We start from the raw sequence: 22549 nt of genomic DNA on the forward strand, positions 1-22549 counted from the left end.
ATATATATATATATATATATATATATATATATATCGGGGACCCTGGCACTAGATATGTGTGTGTGTGTGTGTGTGTGTGTGTGTGTGTGTGTGTGTGTGTGTGTGTGTGTGTGTGTGTGTGTGTGTGTGTGTGTGTGTGTGTGTGTGTGTGTGTGTGTGTGTGTGTGTGTGTGTGTGTGTGTGTGTGTGTGTGCGCGCGAGGGGGTGGGTCCATGACCTAATATGTATCAATTCTGGAGTCCTTTACATCAGTGGCAAAGATTTGAGTGACAAAGGTCCGCTTTAAAATAATAAATATTCAAATATTTGCAAACATCTTCACGATTTTTCAAAAATAGCAGATCTATAAGCTCATGGTGCGGCACTCGGTGCTTGTAGATCTGCTATTTTTGAATAGCCAAGGTATAAAATCCTAAAATTATTGTGATGCTATATTGACACATTTTGCTGGGGACCACCTGCACCCCACATAGAGAACAAATGAAGCTTTACATGAAAATGTTTCAGAACCACTGGTCTACAGTGAAGGGTCATGTTTCATTTGAGCACAGCTGGAAGGAGCATTCCATAACATTTCAAAATGGCTCGAACGATGTTGTGGTATTTCTATGAGAAATGAGGTGTGTGTGTGTGTGTGTGTGTGTGTGTGTGTGTGTGTGTGTGTGTGTGTGTGTGTGTGTGTGTGTGTGTGTGTGTGTGTGTGTGTGTGTGTGTGTGTGAGTGTGAGAGTGTATACACACAGTGCATCACAGCTTTCATGCACTCCCCGACCCCTGTCAAATTCATCTTGTCGACTGACTGCCCATACACACACACACACACACACACACACACACACACACACACACACACACACAGAGTGGTGTAAAGTATATTTACTCAAGTATTGTACTTAACTATTTGAGTGCCAGATTATTATTTTTTTAAACGTTTTGTTCATTTTTTTTGTTCTTTTACATACTTATAGGTAGTACAATTGAGTGCCAGAATTGCCAGAATTATTTCTATATTATGTTGTCCCAGTGCCAGAGTTTTTTTCAAAGTAAAAAAAAAGTGCTTAGGAAGCGAGATACAGCCTTTTTCAGTTATACGTTAAACAAGGAGTGGATGGAGCTGCAAATCTTCAGATAATGATATCTTGGGTTCTGAACATGTTTTTCAATTTTTTTATTTTTTTACAATTTTTTCAAAAACACGTCAAACACGTCATTGGCACGTTGAACCATAGCGGTAAAAACACGTGAAACACGTTAATGGCACTCCACGTTAATGGTTAAGTAAAATCTTGAGGTATTTTGAGTTTATTGGCGTATTTCCAGTTTTCAGTACTTTTACTTCTACTCCACTAAATCTCAGAGGCAAATATTGTACTTTTAATCCACAAAAATTATTTGAAAACTTGAGTTACTAGTAAATTTGCAGATATAAATTATTACATTATAAAACGTACATTAATCACTTTACTAGGCTATTTGAAAATAGCCGATCTACAAGCTCACACCGCATTGCCATGTGACGCGTTGTGACCTTGTAGATCTGCTATTTTGAATTCCGGACTTTTACTTGTAACAGAGTACTTCTACATTGCAGTATTGATACGTTTACTTAGGTAAATCATTTGAGTACGTTTTTCGCCACAAACACACACACACACACACACACACACACACACACACACCTCGAGCCGCTCGGCGTGGCTGTGTTTGTTCAGCCAGTGTGTTGGCGACACACACACAGCTACAGGTCACTCAAACATCAGGGCTGAATGGAACATACATTATAATAGACAGAACCCTGCTCTGGATAGACTTACTGCACCTCTCTCTCTCTCTCTCTCTCTCTCTGTGTATGTGTTGAAAATGTGCAGGAGGGGAGGAGAGGAGAGCAGTGTTGATTTTGTCGACTAAAACTATGACGAAAAATGTTCGTCTATTACCTTTTTTCACTGACAAAAACGAAATAAAAACTAAGCTATGATGACTAAAACTAAGACTAAATATATTGACAATTTCGTCAACAAATAAAAACTAGACTAACATGTTAGTGAGGGACTAGTGGAGAAGAGATCTAGTAGAACTAAAAGACAAGTCAATTTATGTTTGGTTGCGCTCTGAAAACAGCAGATCTACAAGCTGACAACGCGCCACGCTGCGACGCGTTGTGAGCTTGTAGATTGGCTATTTTAATCATTCAACCAAGTGTAGAATCAGACATTACGACTCCATCAAGGCCCGCCAAAATACATTTTATTCGACTAAATCAACTGTAGATTTAGTCGACTATAACCATATGATATTTAGTCATAGAGGTATAATATAACTAGAGGGCGGATTGCCCCGCCCCCAGCTATCATTTCAATGAATGTGCTCAGTGGCGTGTTGAAGCACCCGGAAACCTGCCGGAAGTAGAATTATTGGTTTGATTTTGTACCCCCATAGAGTTATGAGCATGCGCACTAGTGTCCTTTTTGCGTTCTACGGCAGCCCGTGTGTCAAGGATTGAACGATATATTTATTAAATACACTCGAGATGCCTATGTATAACTAAATGCGTATGTGTTTATGTATAATATGTTTACATATTTATATCTATATATATAAATATCTCTCAGCATGTTTTTCGCGTGCATGTATTTCTCCCCACCTGCAGTTCCAGCTTTGGCCACTGGGGTGGCAGCTTCAATGTTTCTCAGCAACTCTGGGGGCTTGTATTTAGTCGACTGATACTAGACAAAAACTAAAACATTTCAGATGACTAAAATTAAATAGAATTTATTCAAAAGACTGACTAAAAATAAATCAAAATGTGCAACACTGGAGGAGAGGAGAGGAGAGGAGAGGAGAGTGACAAATACATTCCTAGACCTATACGTCGGGGGTCATCAATAGAGGGTACGGGACTCACAACAAGGCGTTGTGAGCTTCCAGATCGGCTATTTTCGGAGAGTTGGTGTGGAGGGAAAAAAAGAGCAGACCAAGTACAAACTCAACGGTCAAGTTGACTAAATATTGAGGGTTTTAAAAGGTTAACTTTTACGTTCTTGGCAGAATTGGTAATTGGAAATAATTACGTTTTTTACGTTCTTGGCAAGGAATGAGTTAATAGAAAAGGTAATGTATGTCAATCACGTCTATGTAGCTATTTATGAAATATATGAAAAGGTTTAATCTGCATTGACAAAGGATGAGGCCGCACAGCTCTTAGCCACGATGCAAAATGTTTATTTTAAAATGAAACCAAGGTTTAACCTGCAACACAATTACATACAGTATGTAGTGGGGGTCCCTGCTACATCTCTCTCTCAGCTAAGGGGTCCTTGGCCTGAAAAAGGTTGAAGACCCCTGCTCTTTTAGCCGAAATGTTGGGAGACACTGACGTGAAATCACATGTCTCATCTATTGCTTCAGAGATTTGGACGCAAACACGTTTTTCACACAACTCCATCACTGTAATGTTGTTGTAATAGTGTTACACAAATCTGCAGAAGGTAGTCAGTTGTAGTGACATCATTGTGTATTGTACATAATGACACAATGTCATCATCACAACCATATCCTTTCAAATTAACCCATTAAGATCAGGAACGCATCTGTGTGTAATTTTTTCATTTTATTTGGGCTATTCAAAAATAGCAGATCTACACTCAGTGCCCCACTACGAGCTTGTAGATCTGCTATTTATTTATTTTAATCGTGACAATGTGTTGAAATCTTTGAATGACATCTACAAGTTGGACACCACCACAATGGTCTGGACTTTAATTAACGTCGGAGGCACTCCACCACCTGCCTCATGCTTTCATTCGGCCACCATCATCGGGACAAAGATATTTGTATTTGGGGGCAATTTTGCCACCTACAGCAATAACAATAGAGTGTTTGACACAGAGACCAACTGTTGGCTGAGTTGGCTGAGCACGCCTTCTGCACAGGCTCTTCCAGAAGGACGCTGGGGTCATTCAACCTTTGCCTACAATGGAGAGCTGTACGTTTTTGGTGGTAAAAACCCTAACCACACAAACATCAATGATCTGTGGAAATACAGCCCAGAAACCTTCCGCTGGAAGAAGGTTAAGCCCAAGGGGAAAGGCCCTGGTTCAATGTATATGATGTGCTGTTGCGTGGTGGGAGATCGTATCGTCCTCTCTGGAGACACACCCACTGATGCCCTTCACATCTTTGACTTACGTCCTGGTCTAAAGACGTTATGCAAGCTAGCAGTTATTCAGTATGGCCTGGAGCAGTCGGAACTGCCACCAAACATCAGGTGGGAACTGGCATCCATGACTAACAGCAGCAACCGAAAAAAATGACACACTAAAACTATAACAGCCCACTATTAACACATTCCCTGCCATTGACGGAGACCTCCATCAATTGAAAAAAACATGTTTTTAGTGATTACACTAGAGGGCGCTCTTCGCCAAATTAAAAAAAAAAGATTGAGATTTAGAAAAACACATCTAGCTCGGATGTCTTCTCCAAGACTGCGGAGATATAGCAGATAAATATTATGTGACTACTTGAAAAAGTAAGAAAATCTAAAAATCGCTGGCAGTGGGCAAACGCAGCCAGAAATAAGGATATAAACGGAATCGTTAATATCCTAAAGGATCCCAGCCTTAATCAGAATCAAAATTATGTCAGAAACTATTGTTATTGTTGTGTATATACGTAGGAGAAATAAAGATCGGCAGAGTACTGACATGTACTGCAGTATAAAAAGCACTGCTTTGCTTGGTTCTGTGTAAAATGGCAAAGCCGATATTAATGGCCGCTCCTCTTTACAGTGCTATTACAGGATATCTCTTCATACACACGAGAGAGAGAGAGAGAGAGAGAGAGAGAGAGAGAGAGAGAGAGAGAGAGAGAGAGAGAGAGAGAGAGAGAGAGAGAGAGAGAGAGAGAGAGAGAGAGAGAGAGAGAGAGAGAGAGAGAGAGAGAGAGAGAGAGAGAGAGAGTTATCTATCGTGGTGGCCATATCATACGGTAAGACAAAAATAATCAATTAAAGGGACATATCGCATATTTATCACAGTATTGGACTTAATTACAGCTTATCTTGCTTTCAATAGCTCCTTCAAGATGGACGACAGTGTGTGTGTGTGTGTGTGTGTGTGAAAAAGATAAGAGAGAGAGAGAGGTGTGCACTGTAGTGATACAGTGGACGAGTGCAGATGAAGTGATAGTGTATCGATTGCCCGTATGGAAGTCTATCAGGACCCACACTCAATCTGCTCACGAGGCCATGACAAGTGCATGCACCCCCCCCCACCCATGCACACACACACACACACACACACACACACACACACACACACACACACACACACACACACACACACACACACACACACACACACACACACACACACACACACACACACACACACTCTAAAGTGGGTACTGTTACTCTTCTCCTAGTCTCGCGGAGCCCGATGATTATTGATCATGTGTGGTGACATCTACATCCAATGAATGTGTGAGCCAAAACTGCATCTCAGAGCCAATTCAAAGACGTCTCTGTGGTCCTTCATACTGGGACGGTGATAAGTATGATTGGTTTTGCTGTTCTATAGCCCCTACATTGAATTTAGATCTGCTGCATATTTTTTTGGTAAAGTGTCAATATTGTATGTTCTCTAGTTGTATTTACTTGTACATAATAATGGTGAAGATTAACTATCAATCATTTAGCTGTGGACCCCCTAGAACCACCATCAAGGACCCCTGGGTGTCCCTGAACCCCATATTGAGAAGCACTGCCGTGCGGTGCACACAAACACACAAACGCACAAAGTCACACACAACTGTGACTTGAACTCAACCTCCTCCCGTTCACTGCACACACACAATCGTGCACACACACACAATCGTGCACACACACACACACACACACACACATTGAAAGGAAGAAAGAAAGAAAAAAAGCCGGTACACAAAGTTCCACATTGATGGCAGGCTTGCTCAAAAAGCACTCAAAAAGCTTCTTCTCTCAGAGTACAGCCTGAAGGCAGTCTCTCTCTGTCGTTCCTTCATAGTGGTCTCTGAGCTCGTTTTTTTTTCACTCTGATGTTTACTGAAACCACCGATGCCCATTTGTGCTTCATCGTACGACAGTGTCAATTTTAATACCCTGGGGATCAACTATCCAAAGTAATGGCGCCTATTCTGAGGGGAGGAACATTTGCCAAAAATAGCAGATCTACAATATGGGGTGGCGGACACTGGAACAAAATAAAATAAAAATAATGTCGTGGGTCCTTGGTCCATGAAAACGTTTGAGAACCACTGATACAGCATAGCAACATACGTTTATTTTTTTTAAACGTTAGGATTTAGAAGACATTTGTAGATGCGTTCCCAGATTGAAAGGGTTAAGTGGTTAAGAAGAGAGGAACGTGGGGGCATGGTGGCACGGTCGGTAGCGCTGTCGCCTCACAGCTAGAAGGTCCCGGGTTCGATTCCCGCCGGGGACGCCGTGGGCGTTGGGGGCGTGTCCTCTCCTCCGCGTCATCAGTGCCCATACCCTAGGTGAGGTTGGTGATAGGGCCTACTCTGTGTGGAGTTTGCATGTTCTCCCCTTATCGCCTAGGGTAGTTAATACCCTCACAAAAGACATGAGGTAATCCTGGTCTCTATACTGCCTCCCCCTGGTCAGCCGGGGCGCCTAATGGAGGGGATAAGAACTGGTTGGAATAACGTGTTCCTTCCACGCGCTACGTCCTACCGGGGAAACTCCCCCCTGTCGGGTGATAAGAAGCGTCCTGCTCACTCCTCATGCATTGAAGGAGGCATGAGCTCAGATCTGGGCTCTCCCTAGGCTGGCAGAGGGAGAGTAGCGCCCATGATTACATAGGCAATTGGCACTGAGTGAAAAAATGGGTTACAAAAATTGTGGGATAAAAATAAATAAATAAATAAAAAAAGAGAGAGGAAAGTGTCAGGAGTGATTTGTGACAGAAGCAGGAGTGAGAGGGAAGACAGATAGGACGGTAGTGAGGGATGAGGGGCCGTCAGGCAAGAAGGAGAAGAGGAAGGCCAAAGACCAGGTTTATGGATGTAGTGAGAAACGTCATGCCACCGTCACGTCGTTTCTCACGCAAGATGCAGAGAACAGAAGCAGATGGAAAAGGATGAAACCGCTGTGGCGACTCCCTGATAGGGAATTAGCCGAAAGAAGAACACGCTAATGGCGAAAGACCATTAGCGTGAAAGTGTAAGAAAAAGTTTTACTTAAATAAAAGTAGCAATAATGCAATGTAGAAATACTCAGTTACAAGTAAAAGTCCGGAATTAAAAAAAGAGTAAAAGTACAAAAGTACTGGTATCAAAATATACTTAAAGTATCAAAAGTAGAAAGTACTCACTATGTTTTAAAATGTATACAAATATTTTGAAAATAGCCGATCTACAAGCTCACAATGCATCGCATTGTGAGCTTGTAGATCGTCTACAAGCTCACAGATCGCATTGTGAGCTTGTAGATCGTCTACAAGCTCACAGATCGTCTACAAGCTCACAATGCATCGCATTGTGAGCTTGTAGATCGTCTATTTTCAAACGGCCGAAATGTATACAGGGCTGAAGTGGTTAATGTATGTTTTGTAATAATAATCAAAATCTACAAAGTAACTACAGTAACTAAGGTTTTCAAATAATTGTGGTGGAGCAAAAGTATAGTATTTGCCTCTGAGATGTAGTGGAGTGGAAGTAAAAGTACGAAAAAGTATTAAATACTCTAGTAAAGTAAAAATACCTCAAAATGTTACGGAAGTACAGTACTTTAGTAAATGTACTTAGTTACTTTACACCACTGCGAAAGACACGATATAAATATGGCATCAGCACCTTCATGTCCTAAAGACACAGGACGGCATTGGTTCCCCTGCATTATATGTGTCGTTAGAGTTTCCACAGTACAGTCGCTTTTTAATGTTTTTTTAGGAAACAAAATATTCGACGCAACAAATGCAACAAAAAAAATCATTCTAACTGTTTTGGTTCATGGACTTACTGGTTCAGACGACTTGCTGCTGTGATGGTTGTCAGGAGGGGGCGTGGCCCTGATCTCCAGGGGCGGGGCCAAGGCTGAATCACTGCTGCTCCTCACCAGTAAAGTGTTGTCTGAGAGAGAGAGAGAGCGAGAGAGAGAGAGAGAGAGAGAAGGGGTGTTAATTATCATCCAGTAACAACACACACACACAACCATATTGACATACACAGACTGTAGACCAGTATGTCAAAAAACCAAATGAATATGCATTTGGCCGCAGCAGACCCCCATCTGAAAATGTGTTGTGACCTAGATTTGTGTTGTTCAAAAAATTAAAAAAATATTCAAAAATGTTCACATTATTAACACAATGAGTGCCAAAGACGTAGATCTGCGTCTTTTCAAATCCACCAGTCGAGTGCCATAAACGTAGATATACTGTACGTCTTTTTTTTTTTTTTCACAAGAGGGCGGCGCTCTAACACAACTTAGGGATGACCAGCCATTTTCAACGGGCGATCGCTCCAAAATGGCCGATCGCGGAAAAAAAAAGAAGAAAGATGTATGTATATGTATATATGTATATATTATATATATACACATACATACATACATACATACATACATACATACATACATACATACATACATACATACATACATACATACATACATACATACATACATACATACATACATACATACATACATACATACATACATACATACATACATACATACATACATACACATACACACATTATATATATATATATATATATATATATATATATATTTATTTATTTTTACATTTGAAAAAAGCAGACCTACAAGCTCTTGCATATTATTCTCCCGCCCATGTTGTGTCTGTGGAATATGTTTAGAGATGATAGGGCATTTGGGTGGGTTTTGGGTGGGTGACTTATCAAGGGAATTAGTTTTTAGGTCAATGATCCCCCCCCCACCACCCATGTGGGTTGTATCGACCCCCACCTTACTGCTGCTGCTACTGTGGACCACTCCATACTACCAGCTGTTACCCCCTCCCCAATGCCCCACAACACACACACACACACACACACACACAGAGGTTTGTATAGCTGTGAGGACATCAACATTTTAAGACGGTGATTTTATGAATTTAAGTTAGGTTTGAATTGCCATTTTGCCTTAAGCCAAAAATAGCAGGACTACAAGCCCACAACGCGTTGCGCTGCAACGTGGCGTGGGCTTGTAGATGAGCTACTTCCCGGTTCCAAATGGACCCTTACAGGTCTGTAACTCTTTTTTATATTTTTGTCTTTTTTGTGGCTTTTTTTTATGCCTTTATTGATAGGATAGTAGGCTGACAGGAGATGGGGAGTGACAGACAGCAAAGGCCGTCGGGATCGGGACTCGAACCCGCAACGCACTGTCAGGTTACTTTGGAGCCTAGGTGCCCAGACCACTACGCCAGCGGTCCGGGCCATATAGATCTGTATCTCTTTATTAATCTATTTATTCCTAGATCTCAAACCTTTTGTTATGAGAGCTTCTTATGTGGGAGGAGAGACAACAGACAGAGCTACAGGGAGAGAGAGAGAGAAAGGGAGGATATGAAAGAGAGAGAAGGAGAGAGAGAGAGAGAGAGAGAGACAGACAAAGAGAGAGTCATCCATCTAGGTTTGGAGGGTCAGTGACAGGGGTTGTGTTCTAATAGTGGTCAGAATGGAGACAACAAGCGACTGGCATGGGGGTCATGGATGTGTGTGTGTGTCTCTCTCACTCTGTGTGTGTGTGTGTGTGTGTGTGTGTGTGTGTGTGTGTGTGTGTGTGTGTGTGTGTGTGTGTGTGTGTGTGTGTGTGTGTGTGTGTGTGTGTGTGTGTGTGTGTGTGTGTGTGTGTGTGTGTGTGTGTGTGTGTGTGTGTGTGCGTACGTATGTGTGTGGCTTTGCTGAGCGTGGAAAAATAGAGACACGCGCACACGTCTGTATTGCTATACCTGGGAGGACATCAACATTTTAGGGCGGAATGCCATTTTTCCTTAATTTTTTTCATTTTAACCTTAAAGGGATATTTCACTTTCAAATAAAGTAAACTTACAAAAAGTATTTAAAAGAATTATGAAAAAAGCAATAGAAAATTCATGGCCCCCTCACGCATTAGAAGGATATTCTAATGCGTGAGGGGGCCATGATTTTTTTTAAAGTTTATTTTATTTGAAAGTGAAATATCCCTTTAAGCCTAAAGCCAACAAATAGCCGATCTATACGTTGTCAGCTTGTAGATCGGCAATGTTTTGGTGCACGACAGCAGCGCAAAACTAAATAGCCTAATCAAGCATAATTCTAACTCTAACTCCTAAACCTAACCTATAAAAGTCTAAACTGAATCTGTTTTCTAAATGTAAGCCTAGCCCTAAAAACTAAATCTGTTTTAACCATAGAACAAAGATTGTGTCTATTTCTCAAATTCCACTATAGCCCAGTTGTGGGGACATGTGACACACATACACACACACACACACGCCATGACCTCCACGGTCAGTAGCAGACAGTGTCCATTACCCAGTGGTCAGCTCCATAAATCCTGCACTAGTTAACCCTCTCAGTCCAATCAGACCCCTGCGTTCCATAAATCCTTCCACACACCACTTAGGGCTCTGGACAGCCGGGGACCGCCGTCCGCACCGACGCCCAGGGTCACTTGGCTTTGACCCCTGGCCTGCCGTGACCTCCCAAAGGTCAAGCGGGACCACCGAGTCAGGGATATAGTAGATTAAAGTGTCCGGTCGTAACTCTTCCATAGGTCAGATAGCTGTTAACCACTTAAACTGTATTATTTGGTGACCGGGGTCCCCCCCCATGAGTCTATATTAGCCCTTCTCCTTTTTTCCCCCCTCTACAACAGGTTTTTTTCAGGCCAAGGACCCCCTAGCTGAGAGAGAGATGAAGCAGGGACCCCCTCTATATTGTATAAAAGTGTGTTTCACATTAAACTTTTTTTTTTTACTTGATCTGCTTTTTTTCCCTCTATACCTTAGACTGTAAAAAAGAATGGACAGCGTTACGCCCATAGACTCTACAGACCGTAAATGAAACCCATTTTGAAACCTATTTTTCAGCAATTTCAAATCCGCCATCTTTCTATATGGCGTCATATCGTGTCATATCCTAAGCAACCGGAAATGAATGCTATAGGTTGGGACCAGAGCGGGGGTGGGGAATGAATGCTATTGGTTGTGTAGCTTGTCAATCAAAGCATCACAAGATAGCCACGCCGGTCCTAGAGCATACCCTACTTTATCATTTTTTATAAATGGGACCATAATTTACCAAAACGTATATCATGATAATTGAAAGAAGACTTTAAAATAGCAACTGGAAACACATAGTATTTATGACAATGTTTATTAACTCTCTCAGTGCCAAGCCACGAGTTTTTTCTGAATGCCCTCAGTGCCAGAACGAAAAATCCAGAGTTTTTAATAACTGAAAAGGGCTGTATCTCGCTTCCTAAGCACTTTTTTTTTACTTGAAAAAAAAATGCTGGCACAGTATGAACATATTTTTGTATTTCATTGGCACTGAGAGAGTTAAAGAGGTGGTGCCATGGTTTTGCACTTTTTCTGTTTTTCATGTGTCTATGAGGTTGATAGAACTTCATTAAGCCCCCTGGTGGTGTTTTTATGGTGTTTTATGTCTTCTCTGACTATTTTGAGTTTCTTCCTGGAGGCTGAAACCTTGAGGGTCAAACGTGCCAATAGAAAAACAGCTCTTTAGTGACACAGTAAAAATATACCCTCCCCCTTATTATCATAACACAACAGGTGTGGCCAGAGAAGGAGGAGGGACTAGGACAGGTGGGTGGTGCTAAGGTGGTGGAGGAGGTGCTAAGGTGAGAACCTGGTATACTTAATGAACTGGAGGCGTGTCCACAGAAAAACATAATTTTAACACTTTCTGTACACTTTTTTGAAAGAAAAAATCTTCCTCCTAGTATAACCATAATACCTGATGATTATGTTTTAGGGGGGGGGGGGGAAATCACGGAAAATCACGGCACCCCGTCTTTAAGGTATTAAAATTAAGTCTAAAGTTCGGCAAAAACCCATCCGCTTGAATTGAGAATTATTTCTTCTGACACCAGCAGGGGTAAAACAGCAAAACTACAGGCCATTCATATGAACTCACTTCCTATATAGAATTTCAAAGGCGGATCCTGGGCCCTTGCTCTACACACCTATACCTCTTTGGCAAAAATAGCCAATCTACAAGCTCACAATGCCTCGCAGAAATTCTGAAATTATTCACCTTTAATGCCGACCCCCAAAAAAACGGTTGAACGTGGTTGAGGTTGTCCATCAGGGGTCTTGTTTTAAGAGCTTGTAGATCAGGTATTTTTGGCAAATGTTCCCACCAGAATAGGGGTGTTAAAAAGTTCCTTTCACGCAATGATTTGGTTGCCCCCGCCTGTCTTAGCTCTGTCTTCTCGGTCCATGGTCTAGATTAATGAACAATACGACACTCCACAAGCAAGGAACCAGAGATGATGTATGATTTATTTTGGTTTTGAGAGTTCTATTTAAATTACTAGTGGAGAAAAAAAGAGGGGAAAAAATGTATGGAGGCAGTGTGTGAGTGCGTGTGCTCATCTCCTGTTTGTCTTCTGAAACCAAAGAACTGAAAACAGGCCCTCTTTTTGAACTCTCACACACACACACACACAGTCCTGGGAACACACAGGGTTATTTGGAGAAAAGCTTCCTCGCTTCAGTTCTCAGAAGATATGTGTGTGATGCCACAGCACTGGTTCACTCTGAGGACATGAAGGAAAAGAAGAATGGCCCGTCTCTCTCACTCTCTGTGTGTGTGTGTGTGTGTGTGTGTGTGTGAGTGTGTGTGTGTGTGTGTGAGTGCGTGCGTGCGTGCGTGCGTGCGTGCGTGCGTGCGTGCGTGCGTGCATATTATCCATCGACAACAAAATATTCTATGTTTTGGGTCCGAGAGTCTAAATCTCATCAAATGGTGATCCATGGCTCAAATGCTGAATAAATAATGGGCCTTATTATGGAAAAGGTTTAAAACCACTGGGCTAGGGCATTCATTTATGGGAAAAAACATGAAAAGAAATTACGCGCATAAGTAATAGTAGGATGATAAGAGTTAGTATGTCTGCTCGTGTGTTCGTCAATGATGTGTGTGTGTGTGTGTGTGTGTGTGTGTGTGTGTGTGTGTGTGTGTCGGTGCACGTGTCTGCGCATAGATGTTCACCACACCGAGGGGTGGTCTTGTCTCCATGGTGGTCGATAGTGGTCCAGCCCAAGCTGTTTGTGGGAAAGTGCGATAACAACTCTCCTGATTCTGATTGTGTGTGTGTGTGTGTGTTACCAGATCGATGCGGGTATAATCATCCCCGCAGTGTGAGGCTCAATCACCCTGTTCAAACAACTAACTCGACCTGATGCACGCGCGCGCGCGCACGCACACGCACACACACAGACACAGACACAGACACACACAATGTATGCACCTCCAGCAAATTTGTAAAGGCAATCATAGGCAATCAGAGTGGAATCTGAAAAGGTCTGACAGATATAAACGTATTGATCACGTGACCACAGAAACAATACGTATGGATTTGCCTATACCGAGTATTCAACAACATCTGTAGCAGACAGAAAGATCTTGCTTGGTGGAAATGGGCGTAGCTAGACAACTTTTCCCAAACTGAACATGTAGAGAAACAGAACTCCACTGCTAGCTCAATCTTATTGTAAATAACCCATTCACACCGGGAACGCATCCATGTCATGTTAAGATTTATTTTGCTATTCAAAAATAGCAGATATACAAGCTCATAGCGCGGCACCGAGTGCTGCGCTATGAGCTTGTAGATCTACTATTTTTTTTAAATCGTGAACATTTGTGCAAATCTTTGAATATATATATTTAGGCAAACATTTGTAACTCAAATCTTTGCTTCTGGGTATTCTACAAATGTCTTCTAAATCCTAACGGTTTTCTGAAAAACTATAGTCAGTGGCTCTCAAACCTTTTCATGTCAAGGACCCCCACAATGATATGTATTTGGCCACGGATCTCCCCATCTCAAAATGCTTTGTTCCAGGGACCCCAAGAAGCAAAGATTTGAGTACAAAAAAATAGCTTTAAAAAACTATATATATATATATATATAACTATATATATAGTATATATATAGTATATATATATATATATATAGTTATATAGTATATATAGTTATATAAAACGATATAAAACTATATATATATATATATATATATATATTTTTTTTTTAAAAGGTCTGAGAACCACTTGTTCTAGCTAGCTGGCCTCTGAGGAGCCACACCATAAAAAGGGGTCGATTGTACCAGTCTGGATGTTCGTAATTGTGTACTGTATGCAGTGGTGTGAAGTAACTCAGTACATTTACTCAAGTACTGTACTTAGGTACATGTTTTAGGTATTTTTACTTTACTTGAGTATTTCCAATTTTCAGTATTTTTACTTCTACTCCACTACATCTCAAAGGCAACATCTCCACTACAATTATTTGAAAACTTTAGTTACTAGTTACTTTGTAGATTTGGATTATTATTACAAAGCATGCATTCACCACTTCAGCCTATATATACATTTTGGCAATTTGATAATAGCCGATCTACAAGCTCACAACGCGTCGCGATGCGACGCATTGTGAGCTTGTAGATCTGCTATTTTCAAAATATGTTTATACAGTACATTTGAAAACTTGTGAAACGGGACATTCTGCATAATGATTACTTTCTACTTGTGGTACTTTAAGTACATTTTTATACCAATACTTTTGTACTTTTACTCAAGTAAATTTTGAATTCCGGACATTTACTTTTATCGGAGTATTTCTACATTGCAGTATTGATACTTTTACTTAAGTACTTTTGTCCACCACTGACTGTATGCCAGTTTGAGCCTGCTGTAAACTGTTGTTTTTTTCCTCCAACATATCTAGTGAACTTTCATTTATTTATTTATTTTACTTAACTTTCCCCCCCTTATAATAGGAGCAGGATTAAGCTGAGGCTTTGCTCTCCTTTTGACTTAATCTCATTTCACCCTTCTCTTCTCTTCTCCAAACCCCACTAGCGCCCAGCGAAGCAGAAAGGCTTTAAAACACACAGGGAGAAAACAAACCTGAGTTGTTCTCATGCTAAAAACTCAAACTATAAGTCATGCTTGATAGGAGGCCATACCACACTTTAGCCACCGATCCTGTTATGGAGCACACTCACGGCAGCACGCACGCAAACACACGAGCACACACACACACACACACACACACACACACACGCACGCGCGCACACACACAGACACAGTTACAAAGCGACAGGCTCCAAGTCATTTTCTGCTGTGAAGGTTTTTAGATGACTAAAACTAATGAAAAGAGAAAAACTAGAATTGACAAAACATTTTTAGTTAACTGGAATACAAATAAAAAAAAGGCTTTACAAGAAAAAAATACATTTTAACAAACCGAAACTGTATCGTGTGTTTCCAAAACTAACAAAAACAATCGGAAGTCATAGAGAAAATGGCCATCCAATATTTCTTCAAGAATAGGGAAATTAGCGCATCTACAACCTAATAATGTGTCACAATGTGACATGTTAGATCGGCTATTTTCTTTTTCTTTTTTTCTGAATCGCTGACTGCCCCAAATTAGTAAAAAAAACACTCAAACTAATCAAAACTAAAGTGAAATTGAAAACAAAACCTAATGCAAACAACAACAATGTGACTAGTTATTTGTGTGGGCTTTTCTGAGCCTTTATTTGACAGGGAACACATAGCAAGGCTTTTCAGGCTGCGACCGCCCAAAAATAATCATATTTGAACTGGGGACCCCCCACCCTGACAAGCACTTGGAATTGTAGGAGTTGAGGCATTACATTTAGCTTCACTCGTTTCCACAGATAATTATTGTGAAAATAGCTGATCAACAAGCTCACAACGCCTCGCAATGTGAGTGCAGATACCCCGTACATACACTTATACTGTATGTTGGTTTGTTTACTGTTGAGTGAGAGGACAATGATGCACATTAAGCTAATCATCTGGGCACCCCCCAAAATAATTTAGGACCCCCCTGCAGCCCAAGTGGTACGCACCATAACCACTCGGCTATCGGGTCGCCCCAATTTCAGTTAATTTCATTGGGTTGTTTTTGTTGAGCTATAAATCAAAGCTGAGCTCGCATCAAGTTTGTTTTTTCCAGCGTTACAATGACACAGTGAAGTGTCGATCAAGCATGTGTTCTTATATCACCGTTTCCGCTCCCCTTCTCTGTGCCCACAATTCCTACTACATTCTGTAAATCAGTGGTTCTCATGGACCCGTAACGGTCCCCCGTAACTCTCAAGAGTTATGGGGGGTTTGCACCTCTGCACATTCAACAGTGACATTGCTGCTATTGATTAGATATGAATATGCACATTACCTGCACAGTTAAATACGTAGATGCACATCACCTGCACACTTCAGGAACTGCTGCATGTTGATAAGCTAATGTACCCGTCTAAGACAATATATTATGTTTGTTTCTCACTGCATGTACATATATTTTTTTATTATATTATATTTATTCTCTTACTTAACTCTCTCAATGCCAATGAAATAAAAAAATATGTTAATACTGTGCCAGCAATGTTTTATTTATTTTTTAAGTAAAAAAAGTGCTCAGGAGCCGAGATACAGCCTTTTTCAGTAATAAGTTAAACAAGAAGTGAATGGAGCAGCAAATCTTCGGATCACGATATCTTGGGTTCTGAACATTCTTTTCAGGTCCCAACAACATTTTGCTGCTTGTACTTGTATAAATTAGCGACAAATAAACATCAACAGCGACTGGGCAGCAATGTAATCAGAAGACTTCTGGTCATTGTGTAGCTTTTGCCGCCGCATAAGTGAACGCAGCGTTAAGACTTAGAGGGATAGTTTACCCCCAAAATGATAAAAAAAATAAAATAAAAAAAAACCATGAATTCAAGTCTCCATGGGGTGACAAATCGATAGAAAAGTATTTTTTGGGGTGAGCTATCCCTTTAACACGTCTATGGGACAGCTGAGCAGCCGGGTGTGTCGGGTTTGTTTAACATGCACGGGAAGAGAGTGGGGGGGGGGGGGGGGGGTAGCCACCCTCTTTATCTATGACAAAAGCTGCCTTATTGCATCAGTCTAGTTGATGTAAGGGGGGTGTTGGTGGAGGGCATGGCGGGATCCAACCTTAACTAAGTTAGTCAGGGCTCATATGTGCGACGGGAGGGAGGGGTGGGTGGGTGGTGGCCCGGGGGGGTTCAGGGGGTCCCAGTAAGTAAAGAAGAGGGTTGGAATCAGTGGGGTGGGGTCAAAGAAAATGAGCCCATTCACCCTCGGCTGGAGGCCGGGCATGCTAACTGGCTACAGTGCTAATCTAGTTAGCGATGGGGGCACTGTGTGTGTGTGTGTGTGTGTGTGTGTGTGTGTGTGTGTGTGTGTGTGTGTGTGTGTGTGTGTGTGTGTGTGTGTGTGTGTGTGTGTGTGTGTGTGTGTGTGGAAGGGTAATGGGTCAGGGGGTCTGGTAGGCCAGCCGGGGTGTCTGGCAGGTGGTTGAAGCTGAATAGTAGAGTAGGAAATGATGGAGAGAGAAGGAGAGGAGAGGAGAATAGAGGAGAGGAGAATAGAAGAGAGGAGAATAGAAGATATGAGGAGAAGAGGAGAGGAGAGGAGAGGAGAGGAGAGGAGAGGAGAGGAGAGGAGAGGAGAGGAGAGGAGAGGAGAGGAGAGGAGAGGAGAGGAGAGAGGAGAGGAGAGGAGAGGAGAGGAGAGGAGAGGAGGCTACATCAACACTGCATCTGTCTTCACAGGCAGTTAGGTTTCATGGGGGATATGTCACTTTCATTTACAGCTATTCCATTCATATATTTTCTAACACACACACACCTTTTTTAAAGCATGCACTTTTGAATACTTAAGTATTGTTTTACTTTTTCAAAGTAGGCCTACTCCAATATTTCCAAGTACTAATTTGACAGTGCAACGTTCAGGTGTAGTTGAGTAATATTTGACCAGAAGAATCTATACTTTTACTGAAGTACTGGGGTTGAGTACCCAGTTAAGGCACACACACACACCACAAGATCCCATGGAACGATCGGGCAGAAAACATAACACTGGGCTACTCACTGGTACGGAGAACCGCCTCATTGACCTCTATCTCTCCTCTGATTGGCTGCGGCGCCATGTGGGGATGGTAGAGGATTGGCTCAGGGCTGCTGGGGGCGGGGCTCGAGTGACCGTTGGAGACGCCACTTCCTGGACTCTCCGCCTTGTCGCGCTGGACCTCCTCGAACGCTGCCACCAGCTGGAGAACACACACACACACACACACACACACACACACACACACACACACAGTGTCAGAAATGAACAATCATACCTATTGTTGCTACATTTGCGAACGCACAGGGGCAATAAATGTTTGACAACACTATATGATGCAGAGTGTGTGTGTGTGTGTGTGTGTGTGTGTGTGTGTGTGTCTGGCCAATTAACTGAAAACCAACCGGTATTCAGAACCAATAACCAACTTAATCAAATAATTGAGGTTTTTATATATTTTTTTTTTTATTTCTTACATAATCGAAAAATCGACGAAAATATATTTTCTTTTTAATATTTTAAATGAATTGGTCTGATTAACCCATTAACCCTGTTATACAATGGTGGCTTACAAAAATAAGGTAAAAAAACTGATCAAAAAGCTCACAATGCGTTACATTAAGACACTCTGTGAGCTTGTAGATCGTCTGTCTGTCTGTGTGCGAGAGAGAGAGAGAGAGAGAGAGAGAGAGAGAGAGAGAGAGATTTGGAGTCAAAAGAGTTGTGACAGTTGAAGAAGCTGTCAAATGTGATGACAGGGTCACCAGAGAGCCATGTACAGGTGAAATGCAGCAAGGAGAGTAAATAGACTCCCCAGACCCACCCCCTATGTCCTAGGACAATACGGGACTTTTTTATTGTCTACCATAGACTAGGGGTGCAAAGAATAAGCAATTATGAATTATGAAAACATTTGTTGCCAACTAATTTAGTAATCTAAATTGCTGGTGTTGTTGGAAAATTGAAGGTAAGGTAAGTGGTATATGTTGGTTAAAACAAAAAGTGTTTTTTTAAAAGGTTTACGCACTATATTGCGATAATAATCATTGCTATAGAGTGTGTGTTTAGTAGCAGGGGTCTCCCTGTCTGTCAAGCTCTTTGATAAACAGCGAAAATACATCTTCAGGTGGGTTGCCAAATTTCAGCCAATCAGGAGAGAGTACCCATTTATCAGCTATACTTTTTCATAGTGTCCCGGTTGCAATTGTGCCTGCTTAAATCTTTGTGTCATCACTTCCAATTCTGCTCGTTCATCCTGCATGAGTGTTCTCTCCTGATATGATAAAATTCGTATCCCAACCTGAAAATGCACTGTTACAGAACAAACTATAGCAATGAGTACTATCGGAATATCTTTTTATTCGTTTTTTCTGCACTCAAAAGCTAAGGCGGAGTGAGCCATTTCTCTTTCCTTACAATCTGCTGATAGTTGCACAATAGCGAGCGCTCAATGATGGACGAAACTGTCTGTGTGGCCACACCCCCATTGCATGTGAATGTGATGACGTTGTCAAACGACCCGTGGACGCAATTTAAAGCACAACGGATACAGCTGTGTGTGTGTGTGTGTGTGTGTGTGTGTGTGTGTGTGTGTGTGTGTGTGTGTGTGTGATGTAAATACGTGTATATAAGTGTGTGTGTGACAAGTGCTTTTTTACTGTTTGTGTTTAAGTGAGTGTTTAATGAATGTGTACCTGCATTTGTTTAACAGTGTGTGTGTACGTTTTTTTCGTAGGCATTAAGGCATGTGTTAATGCACAGCAGAGTGTGTGTGTGTGTGTGTGTGCGTGTGTGTGTGCGTATGTGCATATGTGTGTGTGTACATTAAGCAGGTGGGGGGGGGGGGGGGGGGCAGTCAGATATAAATCATCCAGGACTCTGTGATGTCATTTCTCGCCAGCCTCCTCGCCTCAACTTCCCATGATTCAATATGCTCATGACACCCAGCCAACAGCAGCCTCTGTGTGTGTGTGTGTGTGTGTGTGTGTGTGTGTGTGTGTGTGTGTGTGTGTGTGTGTGTGTGAGCGTCAGCGAGTGACAGAGTGATTGGACAGATGAGAAATCGAGGCTATAGGGGAAGGCGGAGAGAGAGCGAAAGAGAGAGAGAGAGAGAGAGCGAAAGAGAGAGAGAGAGGGAGCGAGAGACGATGGAACACCAGTGAGAGAATCTGATTAAAGAGATTGATGGATGTTTCGCAAGCATTCTCTCCCTCTCTTTCTCTATCGCTCTAACATTTGCAGGATGGCGATTTTATAGTGGTTTTAACAGTGGTGGAAAAAGTACTGATATTTTTTACTTAAGTAAAAGTATCAATACCACATTGTAGAAGTACTCTGTTGCACTCTGTGTTCAAAATGTGACTTGAGTAAAAGTACAACAAGTATTGGCATCAAAATGTACTTAAAGTACCAAAAGTAAAAGTACTAAAATGTTAGCCGAAAATGCCAATGCGTTGCGAGCTTGTAGATCTGCTATTTTTGGTGTGCAACACCGGCTCACAACTAAGCATAAATCAGGTATAACTCAGACCCTAACCCCTAAACTAACTAACCTCTAAATGTGTAATCCTAATCCCAATCCCAACCTAACTGCACAAGTCTGGTTTAACCGTAAAACAACCTCTTGTGAGGACAATAAAAATTGTCCTCTGAAGTGTAAGTTCTCAAATTCTACTATACTTGTGGGTAGTGATGGAAAAAGTACTCATATGTTTTACTTAAGTAAAAGTAGCAATACTGCAATGTAGAAGTACTCTGTTACAAGTAAAAGTGCGGAATTCAAATAGAAAACGTTGCCATTTTGTGCAGTAATATAGAAAAGTGTGATGCATCACGATGCATCGTCGATTCAAATTAGTACAAGGTTAATCGTAATCGAATCGAAACATAGTGAATCGTAATCAAAATGAATCGCGAGGGCAGTGCAAATACACACCTCTACAAGCAATGAGCTTGTAGATCTGCTATTTGGAAATACTCTAGTAAAGTAAAAGTACCTCAAAATTGTACTTAAGTGCAGTACTTGAGTAAATGTGCAAAAATGTTATTTTGCACCACTGCTTGTGGGGATATACTGTATGTCACACACACACACACACACACACACACACACACACACACACCTGTGATGAGCATTATGTGAACGATTTGTTCCATGCGGAAGCGTTGGTGTGGTTTCAGACTGAGGTAATGATGATGATGATGAGAGATTCCTATCTCGTAGCCATTGCCCCCAGAGACGCGCCCACATATCAGCGCTTCAAATGAGAGGAATCAATCACTGAGTTTCACCTTCCACACCCAGCACATGTCAAACAGCTGACTGAAGTTTATGCTGCTGTACGCACCAGTGGTGTAAAGTAACTAAGTACATTTACTCAAGTACTGTACTCAAGTACAATTTTGAGGTACTTTTACTTTACTGGAGTATTTCCAATTGTCTATACTTTTACTTCTACTCCACTACATCTCAGAGACAAATATTGTACTTTTACTCCACTACAATTATTTGACAGCTTTAGTTACTTTGCAGATATAAATTATTATATTATAAGACATACATTAACCACTTTAGCCCCATGTCATACCTAGGCTATTTGAAAATAGCCGATCTACAAGCTCACAACGTGTCACATCGAGACACGTTGTGAGCTAGTAGATCTGATATTTTCAAACATTTCAGTACTTTACTTTTGGTACTTTAAGGACATGTTGATGATACCAATACTTGTGTACTTTTACTGAAGTAAATTTTTAATTCGTGTAGCAGAGTACTTCTACATTGCAGTATTGATACTTGTACTTAAGTAAAACATTTGAGTACTTTTTTACACCACTGGTACACACACACACACATTTGGATTACTATACGTGTGAGGACTTCCAACATTTCAAGACAGTGATTTTCCCGCCATGTTTGAACCACAACCCTAAAGCCGGAAATATACAAGCTCATACATACAAGCTCACAGTGCATCGCAGTACGACATGCTGTGACTCTAGAGTTAATGTCGAAGTGTCCTTGAGCAAGACGCTGAACCCCTAGTTGCTCCGGATGAGCAGGTTGGTGCCTTGCATGGTTTCCTCCGCCATCGGTGTGTGAATGTGTGCGTGAATGGTGATTGTATGTGAATGTGGGAGGTGAGGACGCTGGCGTCTGACTTTTCGCCCGCTTCACCACCCAATGTATGAACGCATGAACCATTGTAAAGCACTTTGAGTAAGTGAGTACTTAGAAAAGCGCTATAAAAATGCAATTCATTATAATCTACTCAGAAGTTATGGGCCTTTTTCGCAATTGGCCACTCCCATTGCACCACCCTCTCATAGGAATATACTGTAGCATTGACAATTGCACTCGCACACACACAAACACTTGA

General features: G+C 41.5%; 1 protein-coding gene across 2 annotated transcripts in view; it reads right to left on the reverse strand.

Annotated features, from left to right (window-relative positions):
• LOC308080147 (partitioning defective 3 homolog B-like) overlaps positions 1-22549 on the reverse strand; it is a 355069-nt gene that overhangs the window by 249608 nt on the left and 82912 nt on the right. For both annotated transcript variants that reach the window (XM_080421925.1, XM_080421924.1), the window contains exons 3-4: positions 18195-18372; positions 8017-8126 (exon numbers count right to left, since the gene is read on the reverse strand). In XM_080421925.1, the coding sequence (XP_080278051.1) occupies positions 8017-8126; positions 18195-18372 (288 nt within the window). The remainder of the gene's footprint in view (positions 1-8016; positions 8127-18194; positions 18373-22549) is intronic.

Source organism: Gymnoscopelus braueri, assembly GCF_963280865.1.
Source record: "Gymnoscopelus braueri genome assembly, chromosome: 24".
Lineage (NCBI taxonomy): Eukaryota > Metazoa > Chordata > Actinopteri > Myctophiformes > Myctophidae > Gymnoscopelus > Gymnoscopelus braueri.